This window comes from Actinia tenebrosa, unplaced genomic scaffold (assembly GCF_029948245.1).
Source record: "Actinia tenebrosa isolate PJP-AT-01 unplaced genomic scaffold, QUT_ActTen_1.0 PGA_scaffold1__47_contigs__length_23844297, whole genome shotgun sequence".
NCBI classification, from domain to species: Eukaryota; Metazoa; Cnidaria; class Anthozoa; order Actiniaria; family Actiniidae; genus Actinia; species Actinia tenebrosa.
Window position 1 is genome coordinate 4,569,850 of NW_028292578.1, and position 19,056 is coordinate 4,588,905.

Here is a 19,056-nt window from a genome sequence, read left to right on the forward strand (position 1 = left end):
GGGGGGGGGGGGGGGAGGACGTGGGTAAAAAAAAGTGTCGTAGCGGATCTAAAACGGTATTTGAAAAATATATTACAATTTTACGACTCCAAAACTGTGAGTTTTCGTCAGGCATATCAATCAAGTTCAAGGTTCGCTCATACTCTATCTTAGCAATAGTTTATAACTATGGGACGTACACCCTAGGGAACGGCATTTTTTTCGTTGACCGCATTCTTATCCACGGTAGAGTAGAGGTTCATGAAAATGAAACATTCGTCGTCTGTAGTTTCATTCATTATGTTCCAGAATGGTGCCATAACCAGGGTGGACGTAGCTGGTTGTCATAGATTTGTCGGCTGCTCTGCAATCCCAGCAACGTTTACTTTCCCCGACGTACGTGTAGTTACAATCTTTACACTGGATCTTGTAAAACAATGCCCGCAACCTTGTTTTAAGGATGTTGGTCCTTGGGTTTTTGAAGTCTTACACGTTGTGCTTGTTTGTACCACACGCTTCATTTTATCTGAAATCCCTTGCACATGGGGTAACACAGCAAATCCCACTAACCCTGACTCGGATTGACTAGCGTTGATAGCCGTCCGGTTTGCGTTACGGATAAAATTATCAGGATGACCAAGGTGGAAAACTAGTGAAAACTAGTGTAAACTGCGTCGGTGTTTTCAGTAAAACAGTTGATAGATAGATAATTTGTAACACCGTATGGTATGTAAAAATGAAACTGACGTTTCGGACGTTAGTCCTTCATCGGAGTAAACTCCGACGAAGGACTAACGTCCGATACGTCAGTTTCATTTTTACATACCATACGGTGTTACAAATTATCTATCTATCAACTGTATCAGGATGACCATTGATGTTGAGGCTTTTGCAGATACGCAGTTGTTCTTGCCCTCTCAGATCTTTGATGGAAGGAATAATAGAAGCGCGTCTAGTGAGGGTATTCACAACAGATCTTTTGTGTTGTGCGTTTTGACACTCAGAGGTCTTTTTGGTCTACGAGAACAAGTGCTAACCGAGTGGAAGGGAGATCCTCTACATAGCACCCCCCAACAATTACATGGGGTTTATTTTTGAATCGAAGAAGTCTTACTTAAAGACAATAAGCTATAGGTTAAATAGTACAATATTTATTATATAAAACGTCATTTTGCCTTGCTCTGAAGTATGAGTCATATTAATATTATAGCTATTCTTTGCTGGGTAAAAAATTTTACAAATTAATCGATTATAAATCCGATTATACCGAAATGGGTTCCACACTAGGATATAATATGGGAGGTTGGTGTGACACGTGATCGGACTATAATTTCTTATTTTACCATTGAGTATCAAACTGATCCTATCAATGGTAAGATAGACTGCGGTTATGTTCATTTTTTTGTGTTCATCGTATAGCTGTTTTATTGAGTTTATATTAATCATATGGCTATTTCAAGCATATAAATGTGGCCATCTTAATGATTTTAGAGCCTGCTCATAAATCATGGGATCCAACGCTTTGCTGAAGATATTCTTTGTATAACTTCTCCTGTGAAGGAATAAAAAATAATAAATGAAAATCCCGGCAAAAAAAAAAAACTATTACCAAAACTTGCGAATTTACACAAAGTACTTTCGTTAGTTTGAAAAAGTGATCTTTAACAATGGATATTGATCGCGCCGCGTCTTGTTTAGTTGTTTGTTCGCATTAAATTTTTTTAACATCGTGTAACCCTCATGTAACCCCGTCAATATGGATGTCGCATGAGAAAGTTCATGATGGGGGAAACGAAGTTCCAAGGAAATAAAATAATGGCGAATAACACTTCTTCTTTCGATAGTCTATGACGGTTTAGAACGAAGTCAGGGCAGTCACCTTAAGGCACCAAGGTATAAATAGTCTAAAAAGAGATGATAGGAGTAGAATGGTTTTAAGGACGGGAAATATGAGGGTTGATAACGTACCTTTTTCCCCTTGACATAGCCTTGTACATAAGATTGCTTTTCCATCAGTAGTCTTTTCTGTTTTCTTGAAAAAGTGGGCTTCACCCTGTCAGAAATAAACAGCGATGCATTCTTTTACAAGCTACACCTATGTTGGTAGTATACTTTGCAAAATATTTCTTATCTTCATACCACTAACATGGCTGTCATATTTCTGTCTTTTGACTATTTTGGGAATTGTTTCAAATCCTTTATGACGAAAATAACGGCGAACTTCACATGAACCTAACCTAATGACAAAAAAGAAGGCCGTCTTATCCGATGCATATGAAGTTCAACGTTTGACCTGAGCATTAGACTAAATGTTACTTACTTCGATGAAAACTTTCCAATTAAAAGAAGAAGAAACGAGAAGACAAGAATTCCAATAAGAGTGTGGTAGCGGTATTCTATTGGTATGGATCTCCACATTTCTTCTACAGGAGCCTGATAATAACAACCAAGGAAACAAACAACTACATGTAAATATTCACGTTTACTAACGTGCCATGCGGTGTTACAATGTAAAGTATTCTCACGCACTGCTTGGTTAAATGTGTGTCCCAAATAGAACCCTTTCAGCACGTCAGAATGCTGCAGCTCAATTTGGAGGACATAAAAATAGTTTTCCATTCTCATGAGATTAAATTTCTGTTTTGTCCTCCAAATTGAGCTGTTTGGACGTCACATATGCAAGGGGTCTATTTCTTTCCGTGACCTTTAAAAGCCTTCATATTTTATCGATACCCTGAAACAACCTCTGGGCTGATAAAATTCAGGACACGGCTAACTCACAGATCAAACCCTGAAACAACCTCTGAGCTGATCTAAGTCAGGGCACGGGTAACTCACAGACCAAACCCTGAAAAAACCTCTGGGCTGATGAAAGTCAGGACACGGCTAATTCGCAAATCGAATTTGTGGACGGGGAAGACCCGGAGAGAGAAAAAAATCCATTAACAAAGAGACCTAACAAATTGTGTTCACGTGTGATGCCCTCGAATCAATGAAAAGACCCAACAAACTCTATCATGAAAAAATCCATTAACAAAGAGACCTAACAAATTGTGTTCACGTGTGATGCCCCAGACTCAAGAAGTGAGAGGCGAGTGTACCACCACTATAGATGCCAAACCTATAGATGCCACCACTATAGATGCCACCCCTATAGATGCCACCCCTATAGATGCCACCCCTATAGATGCCACCCCTATAGATGCCACCCCTATAGATGCCACCCCTATAGATGTCACCCCTATAGATGCCACCACTATAGATGCCACCACTATAGATGCCACCACTATAGATGCCAACCCTATAGATGCCACCACTATAGATGCCACCACTATAGATGCCACCACTATAGATGCCACCACTATAGATGCCACCACTATAGATGCCACCCCTATAGATGCCACCACTATAGATGCCACCCCTATAGATGCCACCCCTATAGATGCCACCAAGGTTACTTTCCTTGAATGTGCTGTGCTGGTTCATAGTCGTATGAAAAATACTCTTTACTTACAGTATAAGTTTGAAGCTTTCCGGCGAAATCGCTTCCAAGGAGATTTTCCAGTGTACCTCGCGAGCTACTTGCCACGAAGTGAACAAGCAAGACAAACGGAAGCAACATCCCAAGGAATGCAAACACAAAGCCCTTAAATCTTGCCTTAAGATTATAAGAACGCGCTTCCCTGAAGAATGACAACAAAAGACACTGCTAAAAAACACTATTCGGGAAATGATTAACACCATCGACTTCCAGTCTGGGCCCGGATTAACCATAGATTGAAAATTAGTTTGTTAGATCTGTTTTTTGTAGAGGGAGGTTTTGTCTGGTTTTGTAGAGGGAGGAAAACCTGAAAATTCGGAGAAACCCCTCGAATCAATGAAAAGACCCAACAAACTCTATCATGATGCCAATACAGCTATCCCACCCTTGATTCCCTTAGACCTAAATGAGATCAGTCTACAGCCAAAAGGGTTATTTCAAGGTTCGATAAAACATAAAACTTAAAAAATCCAACTTACGCATCCTTTGCTAGGTTTTCGTCCACAAGTTCTGATATTTTGTGACAATCTTTCTCTAGCGTGTTGAGTGTGTTCTGGATCGTGTGGTTTATAGTCTTTTCTAGCTCTTTGCACACTTCTTCGATCTGGTTTGCACATCGAGATGGCTGGAAAATTTAAATACACACCACATTAAAAATATATGAGAAATAAGACAATTTATGAGTTGATGAAAGAAAATTAAGCGTGTTCTATAGTGTACCAATAGAAAATATAGTATGACTAATTGTTCCCACTCGTAGCTTTGAAAATAACTAGACTGCAATTCTCATTGGCTGTATTTTCAATCAGGCGTGGGATATATCACTGTATGCCCTACAGGTGTATATATTGTATACATTATCATGCAACAGCATGTACTTTACTACTGTGCAGTCACAAGCTCATTTAGCAATCAAAGTACTATATATCTTATTTCATTACTGCCATAAATAAAATCTTGGTAATAAATCTCTTTAGCTTGGATGTAATGCTTTCCCATTTCAGTTAAACAAAGACAACATTCTTTATTTGTACAATTCAATTACAAAAACAAGAAAAGAACTATAATTAACAGTGGGGGAAAAGGCCAGAATATTGTATGTCATCTAAAAATAGCAGGTGCTAATCGAATTAAAAAATGACAAATGGTCAGAAATGGAAAACATGAAGCCCAAGGTAAAAAGTTCTATTGGTCTGAGAGTGTGATAGTCTTAAGTTAAGTTAACATAAAGTCATAAATGTGGCCTATGCAAAATGTACTGTTGGTACTGTATACATGTACCTTGTCCATGAGGTTTGGAACATAAATGGTCGGCATGTCAAAACCAGCTTTATTCAAACCAGGCCTCTTACATAGTTCCTGAGTTATCTGCATGAGTACTTTCTGTAGGTACATAAAAAAACAGTCACGGTTACATATCAAGCACCAATATAGACCTTATCCACTGTTTTCCCAATTTAGATCATGTGTCATTCTCTAGAGTGTTATTTCTTTGATTAATGGTTATACCTCAAAAAAGACACAAAGAATCATATTCTTAAGAGGATGACACATGAGCTGAAATGGAAAAAGATGATATGCCTTTTAGTGGATTGGGACCACTGCAACATTTTACTGGTGTATTCTTCCAGCAATTTGAATGTGTACTCTTTACTCCCTTTCTCAGTGTTCAATTTTAAGATAATAAGATTTATAATGTGTTAATTAAATACATTTTTTTCTAAGAAGCTTAAAGACTGTATGATTCAACTGAGTACTTAAGAGTACATACCTGTCTATCACTCTCATGTCCTGCTGTATCAGCTTTACTAAGGTAGAATCTCAGACGGTCAGAAGCCTTTTCATTTAATTTCTCTGTTAATTAGAAAATAATTCTAAAAGTTAATTAATACAGTAATACATATTGTACAATTCTTCATTAAAAGTGGACAAAGAAAGAAAAAAATGCAAAATTGAAAAAATCTTGCAGAACACCATTTCATACCAACACCTACATGTAGATATTACTATTACCAGCCACTTAAGGACAGGTGTTCAAGAAGGTTAACTTAAAGAGCGAGCACAAACCCCTGGGAATTAGTGGATTTAGGTTGCTTATTGTACTGGACGAATTTTTAACCACAAAAATTGACCTGTACAAACTGTTTACAGGGAACTGTCTCTTTAATTGTATAATGGAACTGAACTGAAACTTGGAACTGGATCCAAACTTGCACAGCATGTGGATAGCTCAACCCCGTGTGAAATGAAACCCAGAAACGTAAAACTTTTTGACTGGTTAAAAATTCATCCGCTATCATATAATAAAATAATCAATATTACTAAGCATGTATTACTAGAATTGCAATGCAATGAAACATATCACTTATCTTACCAACAAGATTCAACGTCCTCTTGCAAAGTGCTTGTCCAATGGGATCAAAAAATACAAAGATCAGATCTGCCAAACCACCTGCAGAGACAAAACCAATAGAATATCAGCAAAACAACAATTTAAGTGTAATTCCCAAAAGAAAATGATTTTGATGCATTGGAATACTCAACCTCCTCCCCAGTCAACCATCACTTTTGATACCCTTTACAGAGATTTTGAGCTTGGGGTCACTACCAATAAATTGATGAGGACACTTGCCAGCCTTCCTCTTCCTCATTATCTCAAAAAAACATAGGACTCCCAAAAAGAGTCAATCTAGAGTTGCCAGTGGATGAGGTTATTGTTTGCATGTCTGCAAAACTTTTAGATTAAAAAAGAGCACATTTTTGTGCCAAATAAACTTGGCATTTGTCCCTTCTTGATATATGTTAGATCAGGGTTCATGATGAGGTATCCACTTAAAATTCAAGGACTATTCAAGGACTATTTAAGGACTCAAAAATGATTTTTAAAGGAACATGTTCAGCTAACTAGGCTATGGCTGTACATGGTAATTGCACATGGCCGACTTCTGAGTCATTTCCAGTACCCCTCATAAGAGGGAAGTACAGTAATGCCTCCAGGTTCATATTGTAATTTATGTATAGTTGTAGGCCATTCAATATGCAAACATATTGAAAAAAGTTTGATGACTACAGTAAATCTATTTTAGAACCTTGCAAGCATGATCAAGGCACTGAAAGTCATGGAATTTTCTAATTGTAAAATTTAAGAATTTTTCAAGTCGCTTTTTCAAGTCAACAAGTTTAATAAGCAGCATGTGAACCCTGTAAAGTATTACTCACCTAACCACAAGATAGCATCATCAACATCAAATGGATACTTCATGTCACCATCAACAAGTCCAGGGGTGTCAACAAATGTAATTAGGCTGAACTTTTTCTGTTTTGAAGTGGAGATTTCAGTAACCAGGTATTCAACAACACCTAAAATTGCAAATAAACCCTTAGTTTCTAAATTATCTTACCCTACAGTACATAAAAGAAGGGGAGATAAGACAATTCTTTTCTGTATGCAAGTCTGAAACTATAATATGTAGAAAAGTGTAGAGGTATAGGGCAGGATGAATAAAACATCGATATACATATGTATGTATGTTTGTGCAATTAATGTCTTAAATTGGGCTATTGAGCCATTTCCTTCCCACCCCCCCACCCCCCCACCCCCCCCCCCCCCACTCCCCAAGATTCTCATGCACAACTGTTAAACAAAGAAATAATACTCATGGAAATGACACATAGTTTGGAATGGGCAAAACATTGTGCCCAAACTAAAGAAGTCTATTAGTATGTGTAGTAGGACTCCATGCTGTCCAATTAAGGAATAATTGGACGAGGAAAATTCTGAGGACTGACAAAATTGGATGAGGCCATAGGCCGAGTCCAATTTGGCAGTCAGAGGAATTTTTTGAGTCTAATTATTTCTTGATTGGGGAGCAAGAAACCCCATCACCTATTAATTATATAGCTGCCTGATTGATCCCATATCAACAAGACCTGTCCAATTAAGAAAATAATTGGACAGTTACCTATATGGGATTAATGAGAAGCTGTATAATTACAACTGTAATACAATGCATCATTGAGTATAGTTAGGAGAAAATATCACTGTTTTAATACCATTTATTTGTTGAAGTGGCTTGAAGTGTGGATACAAGTGAAGAGTTGCATTGCCCTTTATAAAACAACAAATAGAAAATAAATATTGATTAAAAAAATATGCTCTATAAATTTTGTGATCAAACTATCCACTAGTTTCATGCTCAGTACTCAATAATATCAAGGTTTCTTACTAGCCCCCCTTTAAAAAAATTTTTATATGGATTATTATTACAATTTTAAAGACCCATTGCCACTTACCGTGATGCACCGCGGTCACAGATGAATTTCGTGGTCCATGAAATTCAAAGATTCGTATATTGAATAATGACTTCATATTAAATCCTTTTCCAACATAGCACTAAGGCACAATAATGATTCTTTTACGTTATTTTACGGCTTAAGGGACTATCTAAGAGTTTATTCAAAAGGTTGGAATTGTTTTTTCGGTGGTGACACGATTCAAAATGTAAACAAATTGCGATGTATCACGGTAAGTGGCAATGGGTCTTTAATTTCAGAACTCACTGTCAGTGATTCCCGCTTCTTTCCACTAGTGACAACCGTGAAACCCTGAGTTTCTATGGCAACACCAGTTTTCTGAATGTGCTCTTCGATGTACCTGGACAATGTGAGGAAAAAGAAAGGCAATGAAAGGGGTAGACTAGGTAAAAGAAATGTAATAAAATGGGTATACTAGGGAAATAAAAGGTTTCACAAATCTTAATCTTTTGCTGGCTGGATTTCAATCAGCTGATAATGAAGGAATGGTCAATGCTTAGCATGCATATATCCAGTTCTGCATGGATGCATACTGGAGTTTGCTAAGCACAAAAGAAGTGTAAGAGTCCCACATTGCATAGCCAAGTGCCATAGCTTCTTGAGTGCTTTAAAAGTAACCTCCCAAGTACATTTAGAACTGGATATAGGCATACAGTAACTAAGCATTGACCATTGCTTTTACATAATAACAAAACAATTATGCCCCTACGTCCCTGTATTTATCAAATAAATGGGTTATCTTTCATATGTTAATAACTTACCAGTTAATAAAGGAACTTTTACCAGCCGAATGGTTGCCAATCAAAATCACATTTATCTTTTTCCTCGGTGCCAACAAGGTTAATCCAAGTCCTTTCGCTATTGAAACAAGACCTGTGCACAATAACATAGCAACAAAAGAATATCAAAGCCCAAAGTTTATTTCGAAACGTCAATAAGAGGCACTTTTAAAGAGGGACTAGCACAAAAGTCTTCCGAAACTTAATTCGGCTGAAACTCCAATGGAATAATCTTTAAGGGTTTAATAATCACTGGTTAAAGTTTTTTCTTTATATTCCAATGGGAAGTACTATATTTTTACGAATTTCTATAGGTGTCTGTGATGTCACATACTCAACACTAAACATTGCTCCATACATTTTTTTGTAAACAACTTCATGTTTTACTTTATTTCTATTACATGTAAGCCCAAAGGATCGCTTACGGACTTAACGTACATGACTTGTGGTTAGAATCATTTTATGGTATCTCTTCTTCAATACTGAGTATAAAACTAGAAGATATTTTGATTACAAAATACAAAGAAATGTATGGGGCGATGTTTGGTGTTGAGTGTATGACGTCCAGACTCCTATAAACATTCGCGAGAATATAATACTTGCCGTCCGAATATCAGGAAAAAACTTTAAGCAGTGATTATTAGGTCTTTAGAGTTATTCCAGTAAAGTTTCAGCTGAATTAAGCACGATTTACGTGCTAGTCGCCCTTTGATCTTTTTGGCCATGTTTTTGTCAACGTGTACAAACTAACCTCTCTCTTCATCTGTGTAGAGTTCGTGGCATTCCTTCAAGATCCGTTCGTTTAAACTTAACGAAGACGTATCCGGAGCATTTGCTGACGATCTTTGCTTTCCTGAAGGCATTTAGTAAAGATTTCTTTTGAAAAATCAACGAAATTATCTGGGAATTTTATAAAAACCGGCAAAATATTGAAAGTAAGTTTTAAACTAGTACCCAGGCTTTCTCCTAGGTCATGATAATGCGGCATTATGGGATCGATATTGGAAAGACACAGGGAACCCGAACCAGGCGTTCTTGTGGGTTTGAAGGGGAAAAACCGGGATTTTGGGAGAACTTTGGAAATTTGGAACGAGCGAGAACTGAAATAGCCTGCGTGCATCCCAATACAAACTGTTCGTTAAGTTCGTCTGCGAATCAGCGACAGATTTCTTGTTCTAGACCCCTAGCAACGTACGCAGATATATTTACTATAAACACAGGTAGCCCAAACTTGGTTTCTGTGGTGTCCTGTTATAAGGAAATGTATGGAGATTCATCAAAAATTTCAATAAAATCATTGAAACGTGAAATAAAGCCTCGAAATTTTACCCGATCATTGAGAAATAGCACTTCTTTTGAACTGCGTGGTTATTTTTTGAATTTAGCTCGTTTTAAGATTTTTTCTCCCACCAGTAAGAAATAAGAGAAGGTTGGAAACTCGAGTCCCAAAAGCGAACCATCACGGGATTTCCACAACGGATTTCCTTCGGCAACCGACCCGAGGTCACGCCGGAAGAAATACTTTTGTATCTTAGGCCGTTAAAAAATACACTCACCATAATTTCGAAGAGAGATTATAAAGTTATAAATCATAAGTTAAATACTTTTGTATCTTAGGCCGTTAAAAAATGCAGTCACCATAATTTCGAAGAAAGACTATATCCAAATCCAACCCGCATTTACGATACGAAGACTTCCGGCGTGACCTCGGGTCGATTGCCGAAAGAAATCCGTTGAATTGGTGTACAGTGAGCTCCAAGTACGGGTCAGAACAAGCGAGGTAGTATGTGAATACAGGCAAATTTCATGGCTTAAAGACACGAAGACTAATCTCTAATGCGACTTTCTCGGTTCTATAGGGATGTGAGAGAAGGGTCATGACTAAAATTTGGCGCTGGAAAGAAAATTCGAAGACGTACGAGGTTTCAAAGACCCGTGATGGTTCGCTTTTGGGACTTGCGAATAATTGTCCAAAGTGTTAATAAAGGTATCTATCATTGCAAGCTCACCGTTCGTCTCGCTTCGATGCAAAGGCACGGCTACTAGTCAAGATGGCGCAGAGAACTTTGAAAGGGACTATTGTGATTTGTTAATCCCTAGTTGCATTCTTACGCACCCTCTCATTGGCTGCTTAGCGTTACTTGAACCAGGCTGAGCTTTTTATGGTTTTTCCCAGGTTAGAAATTTTCATGGAAGGAATTAGGATTTGCATACTCTGCTCTATTAATATCATAAAACATAACAAAAGGAATTAAAGTTGAAGGAAAAGGAAGCTTTAAAGTGCATGAAGAGCTAGCCGAAGAGTCTTTCTTTTACCCGATAACCGATCAAGTGACTATATTTGCAAAGCGTGTCTACCACTTTTGAAGAAGCGCCGTTGTTTTATAGAGCAACTAAAGAGATTTGAAAACATTTTAGAAGAGCGATACAACACAGATAGCGCATGCTGCGTGGAAATAATAATAATAATAATAATAATAATAATAATAATAATAAATATATCCTTGTATTAATAAAGAACTTGCTTACCGCACTAATATTGAAAGAGCTCGAAAATGAAGCAAACAACCTGTGCCGGCTCGAAGAAGAATCCCAGCTGCCTGTGAAAAACGGATAAAACTAGCATGCTGTCTTTCCCTTTAGAAAAGTTTATGGACGAAATCAAAGTTCGCGCTAAATTATTCTACTCCTTTTTAGCAGCATTTAGGATGGCAGCAGCCATGGTTTAAAGAATCCATTGATCAAAATCTATGATTGCAGCTCAACGGTTTGGTCAATACCTTTTTATTTCACTCCAATTGGGTGGTAAGGCGATATCCCACTGATGTATATTTAACCATGCACCAGAAATGATCACATAATTACAAACATTACAGACTATAGTGTAAGAGGTTTAACAATTGAAATTCATTTCAGTGGTAGATCCATGAATTTTGGAAGGGGGGTGTCTATTACAAATGTGTCACCAGGAATGCCAGGAAAATGTGAGTAGCTTGCTAAGGACAATACTGATAAATTTGAGCAAGAAGGGGTGGCTAGCAAACCCCTTCAACACCCCTGGATCCGCCCCTACTATACGAAAACAGAAAACAGACAAGAACACCACCAGATAAAATCATCATTAATAAGAAAGAAAAATTTTCAAACCTCATTATACACATTTGAAGATGTATTCGAAGATGACAATAATTATTGCTATTAGTATATATTGCACTTACAATTTGATAGTAGATAACTTCATTATTTTAGACATTCCTAGGCGGGATGATAGATGAGAATGAAAATGAGGCAGTTGGAATCATAAAGGTCTTAAAATCCCTGCACGAGTATGTTGCTTGTTGTGGTAATGGTTATGAACGAGTGTATGCTTCTACAAGGAATTGTTGGGGACCAAGTAAGTGTAGAGCGGGCACCAGTTAATGGTCACATGTCTCTTGCCAAAGGTTTCGCGCCTGAACAGAGACTTGAGGGCTTGCATTTCAAAGTGGCAGATTGGCATACAGGAAACAAGAATCAGAAATCATTAGACAGAATATGTCATTCTTTAGGAATAACTGCAGAACGTATGGCCAATTTCGACTCCAGTTTGTTTGTATTTAGAAGATCTGGGAATCATATCAAGCAATCAACAAAGGGTGTTACAAAAAGTTGTTAAAGAGTGGTAATTTGCAAGGACTTGTCCAATATGATATTTGGACAGGAAACCATATAGTACCCACACTGTAATGTTTATTTGCAAACTTTGCTGAAATTCATAAAGCTGCTCTTGCAGTTTATTTCGATTTTCATTAGTTACGACTCTTGTAAAGTGTTGTCTGGGTTTTGGTCGACATTTCAAAGTATGAATTTGGAAATCTATCACGCTAAGCAGCCAGTGAGAGGGCGCGTAAGAATACGAGTAGAGATTAACTAATCCGACAATTTAGTACATATTATCTGAGTACGTTGCTGAGTATAGAACAAGAAATATGTCGCTGTTCGGATGCAAGCAGGCTAGAGCTGGAACCAAGCAAAAAAGAAGCAAAGTTTTTCTAGGTCCGTTTTTCTCGCGGGCACGAAGTTGAAATAGGAACCCCAAAACCCCGAATCTTCCTCAAACCCACAAGATCGCCTGGTTCGGGTTCCCTTTGTCTTTCTGATATCGATCTAAGAGGATTTCCTTTCCTTTTCCTTTTTTGGAATATCATTGCATCTTTTGTTATAACCAAACTATCTCTTTCCTTCAAACGATAACCCTTTACCAAATGATAGACATAAATATATTTATTTGGCATTTTGCACATAGTTGTACATCAACTTAGTTCCAAATAAGTTAAGAGTATATATGTATGTTTATGTATGTGTATAATACGTATGTATGTAAGTTTATGTATGTAATAATTGATAAATCAGATCCTTCCGTGGGGGGGGCAGGAAGGAAGAGAGAATGGATCAAAACGACTTGAGGAGGAAACTATACGCCAGCAGAAACAAACGCGTCTTTAATTACCTGAATCATCCCCCCCTACTTTGTAGGGGGGAAGGGGGGAGGGGGTGGTGGTTGTATTGAAACTCGTTCAGTTTATACAATTCTACCATCCAAAGGTCCCATGTATAGTTAACTCGTGGATACTCAGATTTGATTTATGTTGAACTACTTGCACTGTATTGGGTTCCCTGTGCCCTTTCTGTGATTGATGAAGGAATATATTTCACTTCGAATTGAAGTAGTTCGATCGCTAAATACAACTGGTAAAATAAATTATTGATGTTATCAGTGTTTTCCAACTTCTACGTTTTCCAGTTCAGTCTTTGTTTTTTTTTTTGTTTTTTTTTTTTTTTTTTGTTTTTTTTTTTTTTTTTTTTTTTTTTTTTTTTTTTTTTTTTTTTTTTCGTTGTTTTTTGTTTTTTCGTTGTTTTTTGTTTTTTTTTTTTTTTTGTTTTTTTTTTTTTTGCTAAGTTTTGAAGCAAACCCGATAATAAATTGATTGTTTGAGCAAGAGTTTGTGCACTGGTAAATTGCACTACTTAATTTTGATACTAAAAAGTTGGTTTTTTTTTTCAAAATCATTCGAGTTTTAATAAGTTAATATACGATAAGAAATAATCGATGTTTATGATTCGATGGGACGATCTATGAGCTATGATTCATTGATTTAATTTTGCTCGATCGAATTAAGTACAGACCAAGATAAAAAAAGCCGGTCAAGATAACTTGAAAAGTTAGTAGTATTTATAACAGTATATTCAAAAATTGTCCACATCACAAACTCCTATTAAAACTCTCACAGAAGAACAGCATGGACTACCTGTGGTTTTGCTATCATTTTACTTACCAAGTAAGTAGCACATTGCATATAGTAATATTCACTGTTTAAAAACATTGATGTCTGGAATCTTTTTAATTCAAATTTCCCAACCATTACAAAACAAAATATCTCCTTTTTTCAGTAGCCGATAGTTCTCTGGATGGTACTTAATATCAATAGGTGACCTCAGCGCAAACTACCCTCAGCAGGGGCGGATCCAGGAGCTCTTTTAGGGAGGTTGCACCATCCAGGAGTTTTGTTTCAGAAGGGGTTGTACTCTTTGCTTACAAACTCAAACACCACTAATACGGTAAATATCAGCTCATCTCCGATCTTGGGTAAGTGCTCCCCCTGCACCCCTCCCCTAGATCCGCCCCTGCTCAGCTTGCCAAACTGCGCAAACAAAAAACGTCTTTGTGTGCACGTGATTAAAAGGAAACCTCTTGATGGAGATATGGATTAGTTAATACAAGGCCACTTCACTCTTTATCAGCATGGAAAAAAAACACACAAGAAACATACCTATAGGGTACGACTATGAACCAAGTATGAAGACTGATAACGTGTGCGGGGATGAGAAATGGTCCTTAACATATGAGGCGAGGTGAGGGGAGAGGAGGGGAGTGGAGGGGACGGGGACGGGGACGGGGGGAGGTGAGGGGAGAGGAGGGGGGGACGGGAGGGGAGGGGAGGGGACGGGACGGGACGGGACGGGAGGGGAGCGGAGGGGAGGTGATTGCATGGCATGGGATGGGATGGATGGGATGGATGGATGGGATGGGATGGGATGGATGGATGGATGGGATGGGATGGGATGGGATGGGATGGGTTTGGTAGGAATAGGTTAGGTAGGTATATAGGTATAGGTATTGTAGTGGCTAGGTGAACAGGTGCGTATGTGGGCACTCGCGGAAGGAAGGAGCTGATTGCTGAGTATGAAGGGTTGGTTTTTCCTTGATGCTGAATCACAAATTTATTTATATAAGGAAATGCATTTGAACATTGTTTATTTTCCTGGATCAACTCCAAGATAACAATATTTGGCAAGATAGTCCCAACACAAGCCGTTAGATTCACAGTCTTTCGGGTTTTTATATCTTACATCTTTATAGCGTTGACTTGGTTTGAAGCACATAGAACCTGAAAAAGGTTATTGAATTGGTTTAATTAGAACACAAATTTCAGATGTGGTAACGTGGCGAAGGGAAATGTGTAGGGGAAAAAAGAACAAATATCAATAGATGTATTGATAATTAATAACAAGACGTCGAACCTTTCCTGTAGTAACAGTATCCTGGTTGCATTTGTCTCATCCTGTAGTCCCAACCTAGGGACAAGAAGCATCGATCTGGTAGTTTCTCACAATCGTCTGCACTCGTTTTCTCTGGAGCTGCCAAGATTAACTGATCGAAAGGCGTTTCTACGCATTCTTTAGATACTACATGAAGCAATGCAGACAGTCAAAGAATCACATCATTATCATTTAATTGAATTTCAAGCGGTTTAATCTTGAGTCAGGCTAAAAATTCGAGAAACAGAAATCATGATATAAAAAAGACATATATGTAACAACAACAAAATTACAGGCGGCTTGCGGGGTGTCCGGTGCATCTAGGTACACCCCCTGGATCAGCCCACTGAACATAATACTTGCTCTGTTACCTCATTAAGTCAATATTTCAGATTATCATATATATTTCTCCTTTTCGAAAAACTGATATATCGTTACCATGTGTGTTTAAGCTATTAGTTCAGTATATAAAAACTTTTTATAAATATAAAAAGCTTGTTAGTTGATTTTATGGATAATTACATTACTGACTTACTAATTTCGATGGAGTATCTTTCTGAAACATTTGGAATCGGAAACTGACTTGTAGACGCACTATAGACATCAATATCTCCGTCTCCATCGTCCCGAAAGCTCAACCATTTTTTTGGATCTATGGTTCCGATTCCTATCTGACTGCCAGCCTTCCAGCGTTCAAGAACAAAATTCACCCCAGCCTCTTTAAAATCTGGATTTTTCACAACGTACATAGGCCTATTTTTCTCAGAAGCGTACAGAAAATGACCAGAAGGCTCGTTGCTGTCATATTTTAATACTTCGAATAGTACAACTGGGCGAAATTCTCCAATCACTTTATTACAATGAACCTTAAAAGTCGATCTTAGTGTTGGGACCTTGATATCTTGGCGTCCAACCACGTCTTTCACTCCACAGCAACGCGTTCTGACGTATTTTGCGTCTGTGGATGTTTTTGGTTCTGCCCAAAGGTATTTGCCATTAAAAGTTTTGATGCGAGCATATTTATAGTCGACTTTATCATCAGTAGTTGGGCAGATTTGATCCCTCAAAACTGTAATGGAGCAATAAGGGGTAATGATTAGTATATAAACCCCTTCTGGCGGCTGGGATATTGGCTGATAATGTCCGAAGACGAAAAACGGTCCGAAAAGAGAACATTTGGCAACGGCTGCGAAGCTGCTAGGAGGGCATTTGTGATATTTTGGGGGCCATTTCTAATCCCAGGACATTATAAGTCGTTGTTATATAGCAGGGAGGTGGGAGGCGTTGCCTCGGGAAACACCGAGACTCTCGACTGGAAATCAAAACTAACTATTCCCTTCGCGACCAGACATCAATATATTTTATTACCAAACGACTTCACTGTAATGGATTCCACTACTGTATTAAACTGAAGTTTTGTAACGCGTGTGATTTTAAAATCTTGAGGGTCACTTCACTGTGTTTCCACTATTAAACCATAGTTAATGGAGCGGAATGGTTGGGAAACTTGTTGTTCTAGGTTTTTGTTCGACTTTATCCATTTTTATATGACGTTGACCCTGCACAGAGAAAGAATCGTTGCTCCGTTTGTTCATATTATGCGGGAATATAGAAGCTTTTAACCCCAAACCATTCCACTCCATTAACTATGATTAAACTGAAAGCCATGTTTTACTACAAGAAATACTGACGACTTATCATCATCAACATCATCATCATCATCATCATCATCAACATCATCATCGTCAACATCATCATCATCATCATCATCAACATCATCATCATCATCAACATCATCATCGTCAACATCATCATCATCATCATCATCAACATCATTATCATCATCATCAACAACATCATCATCATCATCATCATCATCAACATCATCATCATCATCATCATCATCATCATCATTATCATCATCATCAACAACAACATCATCATCATCATCATCAACATCATCATCATCATCATCATCATCATCATTATCATCATCATCATCAACATCATCATCATCATCATCATCATCATCATCATTATCATCATCATCATCAACATCATCATCATCAACATCATCATCATCATCATCATCATCATCATCGTCATCATTATCATCATCATCATCAACAACATCATCATCATCATCAACATCATCATCATCATCATCATCATCATCCTCAAGTTGTTATTGTCATAAACAAAATACCTGTTTTCGCAATGTTGTTTGTGCTTTGTGCAAAATATCACGTGCACTGGCTTATTTTCACCATTCTTGTCACGTGCAACTTGTTTTCCGATCGGGAGATCAGTGACTTACTTAGCTATATAACACCGATAAATGATAAACTTTCCATACCCTTATTATCGCAGGATGAAATACCACTACCGAATAATAACCTTTGTCCATTAACTTCTGAAAATAAAGAATTCAACTATAAAAAACAACGAACATTACCGAAGCGAAAAACCGGAATGAATACTGAATAGAAGACGTACCTTGCAAGAACACGTGTACGACGGCGACCAATAAGAACAACCACAAGGTTCCCATAATAGCTGTCAATGAAATATGAAATTAGAATTTAGCTGGTTACTAGTTAGGTTTTATGGAGAGAGGAAAACCGTAGAACCAGGAGAACGAACACTTGAAATTAAGGGAGAGAACTCCAGCCCAAAGTGAAGCTGTGGTAAAATCAGTAAAATCGTCAAGAATACGCCGTGTATTTTACTTAAGGCAATGAACATCATGAATAGAAACCAGAGTAGAAATCGATTTTTTTTGCGATTTTTCCACTGTTAGGGGAAAAGAGAGGATTTTAACTGTTTGACCTTCCCCGGAAATTATTATATGAATCTGAATCAGACACTGCCAGCTAGCCCGACGCTAGCTTCGCGTTGGTGAACTCCAGGCAAGAGATTAGTACACCCCCGCAACCTTGATTCCCGAAACAGGGACAACAACCAAACGTTACCAACAACAGTAAATGATTAAAGATAAACAATAGAAATTGAATTGAAAAGTATATACACAAGCACAAGGTATTACGACAAAAACAACTACGACGCAATAATAATCATATGAAATACTTCGAATATCCACTAAAAGTCCACTAAACATTTCTGTTTCTTTGCTTACCTAGATTCAAGTCCACTCAGGAGTTCTTCAGTCTAAATTTTAATGCCTTTTTTGTTGGTTCCTGGCGCAGAAAAAAATTGTTATGATTAGGAAATTTAAAAATAGTAACTTGTTGTTGATTGAATGACATATTTTTCTACAGGCATTGCTGTAATTGCTGTTATATTTTGACGATTGTCATTGGTTGCGCTATTGGTTGACCGATTTTCATTAAGTAATCTAAAAACTACGCCTATCATAAATAAGTTAAATCTAATATCATTTCTACAGGTTGCGAATTGAAGATAATGGACATGATTTTACTCTTTCTTCGCCGGTGCGAGTGACTTGGGAAGAGCGAGCGCGTTATTCAAGAAACGGTACTGTACGGGTAAGAAAGGATTCATGCTTCTGTTTTTCTTGTTGTGTTTGTGCTATTCACCTAGTTTTATTTGAGTGTTATTTTTTAGCTGTAATCATTACTCTGCTTCAAGTTCTTTTTTTTTTTTTTGTTTTGTTTTGTTTTGTTTTTTTTTGTCGTTTGTTCTTTGTTTGTTTGTTATTGTTGTGTGTGTGTGTGTGTGTGTGTTCAAATCAAATTCACAAATCACATTTTTGAAGCTGAATCACTATTTACAAATATTAAAAGCAATCTTTGATCGAAAAAAAAGAAACTAAAAATAGAACTTCTGCAATGGTATATTTAGAGGCTATCAATCTTATTTCAGAGCTATAGATAAGAAGAGTTC

At 37.5% G+C, this 19,056-nt stretch overlaps 1 protein-coding gene across 1 annotated transcript; it reads right to left on the reverse strand.

Moving 5' to 3' along the window:
• Positions 1-1,108: 1,108 nt before the first annotated feature.
• LOC116306015 (uncharacterized) lies at positions 1,109-9,555 on the reverse strand. Its single transcript, XM_031716043.2, has 13 exons — positions 9,365-9,555; positions 8,596-8,707; positions 8,081-8,174; positions 7,574-7,628; positions 6,740-6,880; positions 5,895-5,972; positions 5,292-5,374; positions 4,802-4,903; positions 4,000-4,145; positions 3,494-3,662; positions 2,300-2,412; positions 1,948-2,032; positions 1,109-1,531 (listed from the first exon to the last, which is right to left on the reverse strand). Exons 1-13 carry the CDS (start codon positions 9,474-9,476, stop codon positions 1,478-1,480), a joined length of 1,344 nt encoding a protein of 447 aa, XP_031571903.1. The 5' UTR covers positions 9,477-9,555; the 3' UTR covers positions 1,109-1,477.
• Between the last annotated feature and the right edge of the window lie 9,501 nt (positions 9,556-19,056).

Coding starts and splice junctions, on each gene's coding strand:
- LOC116306015 (XM_031716043.2), bottom strand. CDS start 9,476: ATGCCTTCAGGAAAGCAAAGATCGTCAGCAAATGCTCCGGATACGTCT. Junction 6,881..7,573: donor GCCACTTCAACAAATAAATG/GTATTAAAACAG, acceptor TTGCAATTTTAG/GTGTTGTTGAATACCTGGTT. Junction 4,146..4,801: donor TTCCAAACCTCATGGACAAG/GTACATGTATAC, acceptor TAAATTTTCCAG/CCATCTCGATGTGCAAACCA.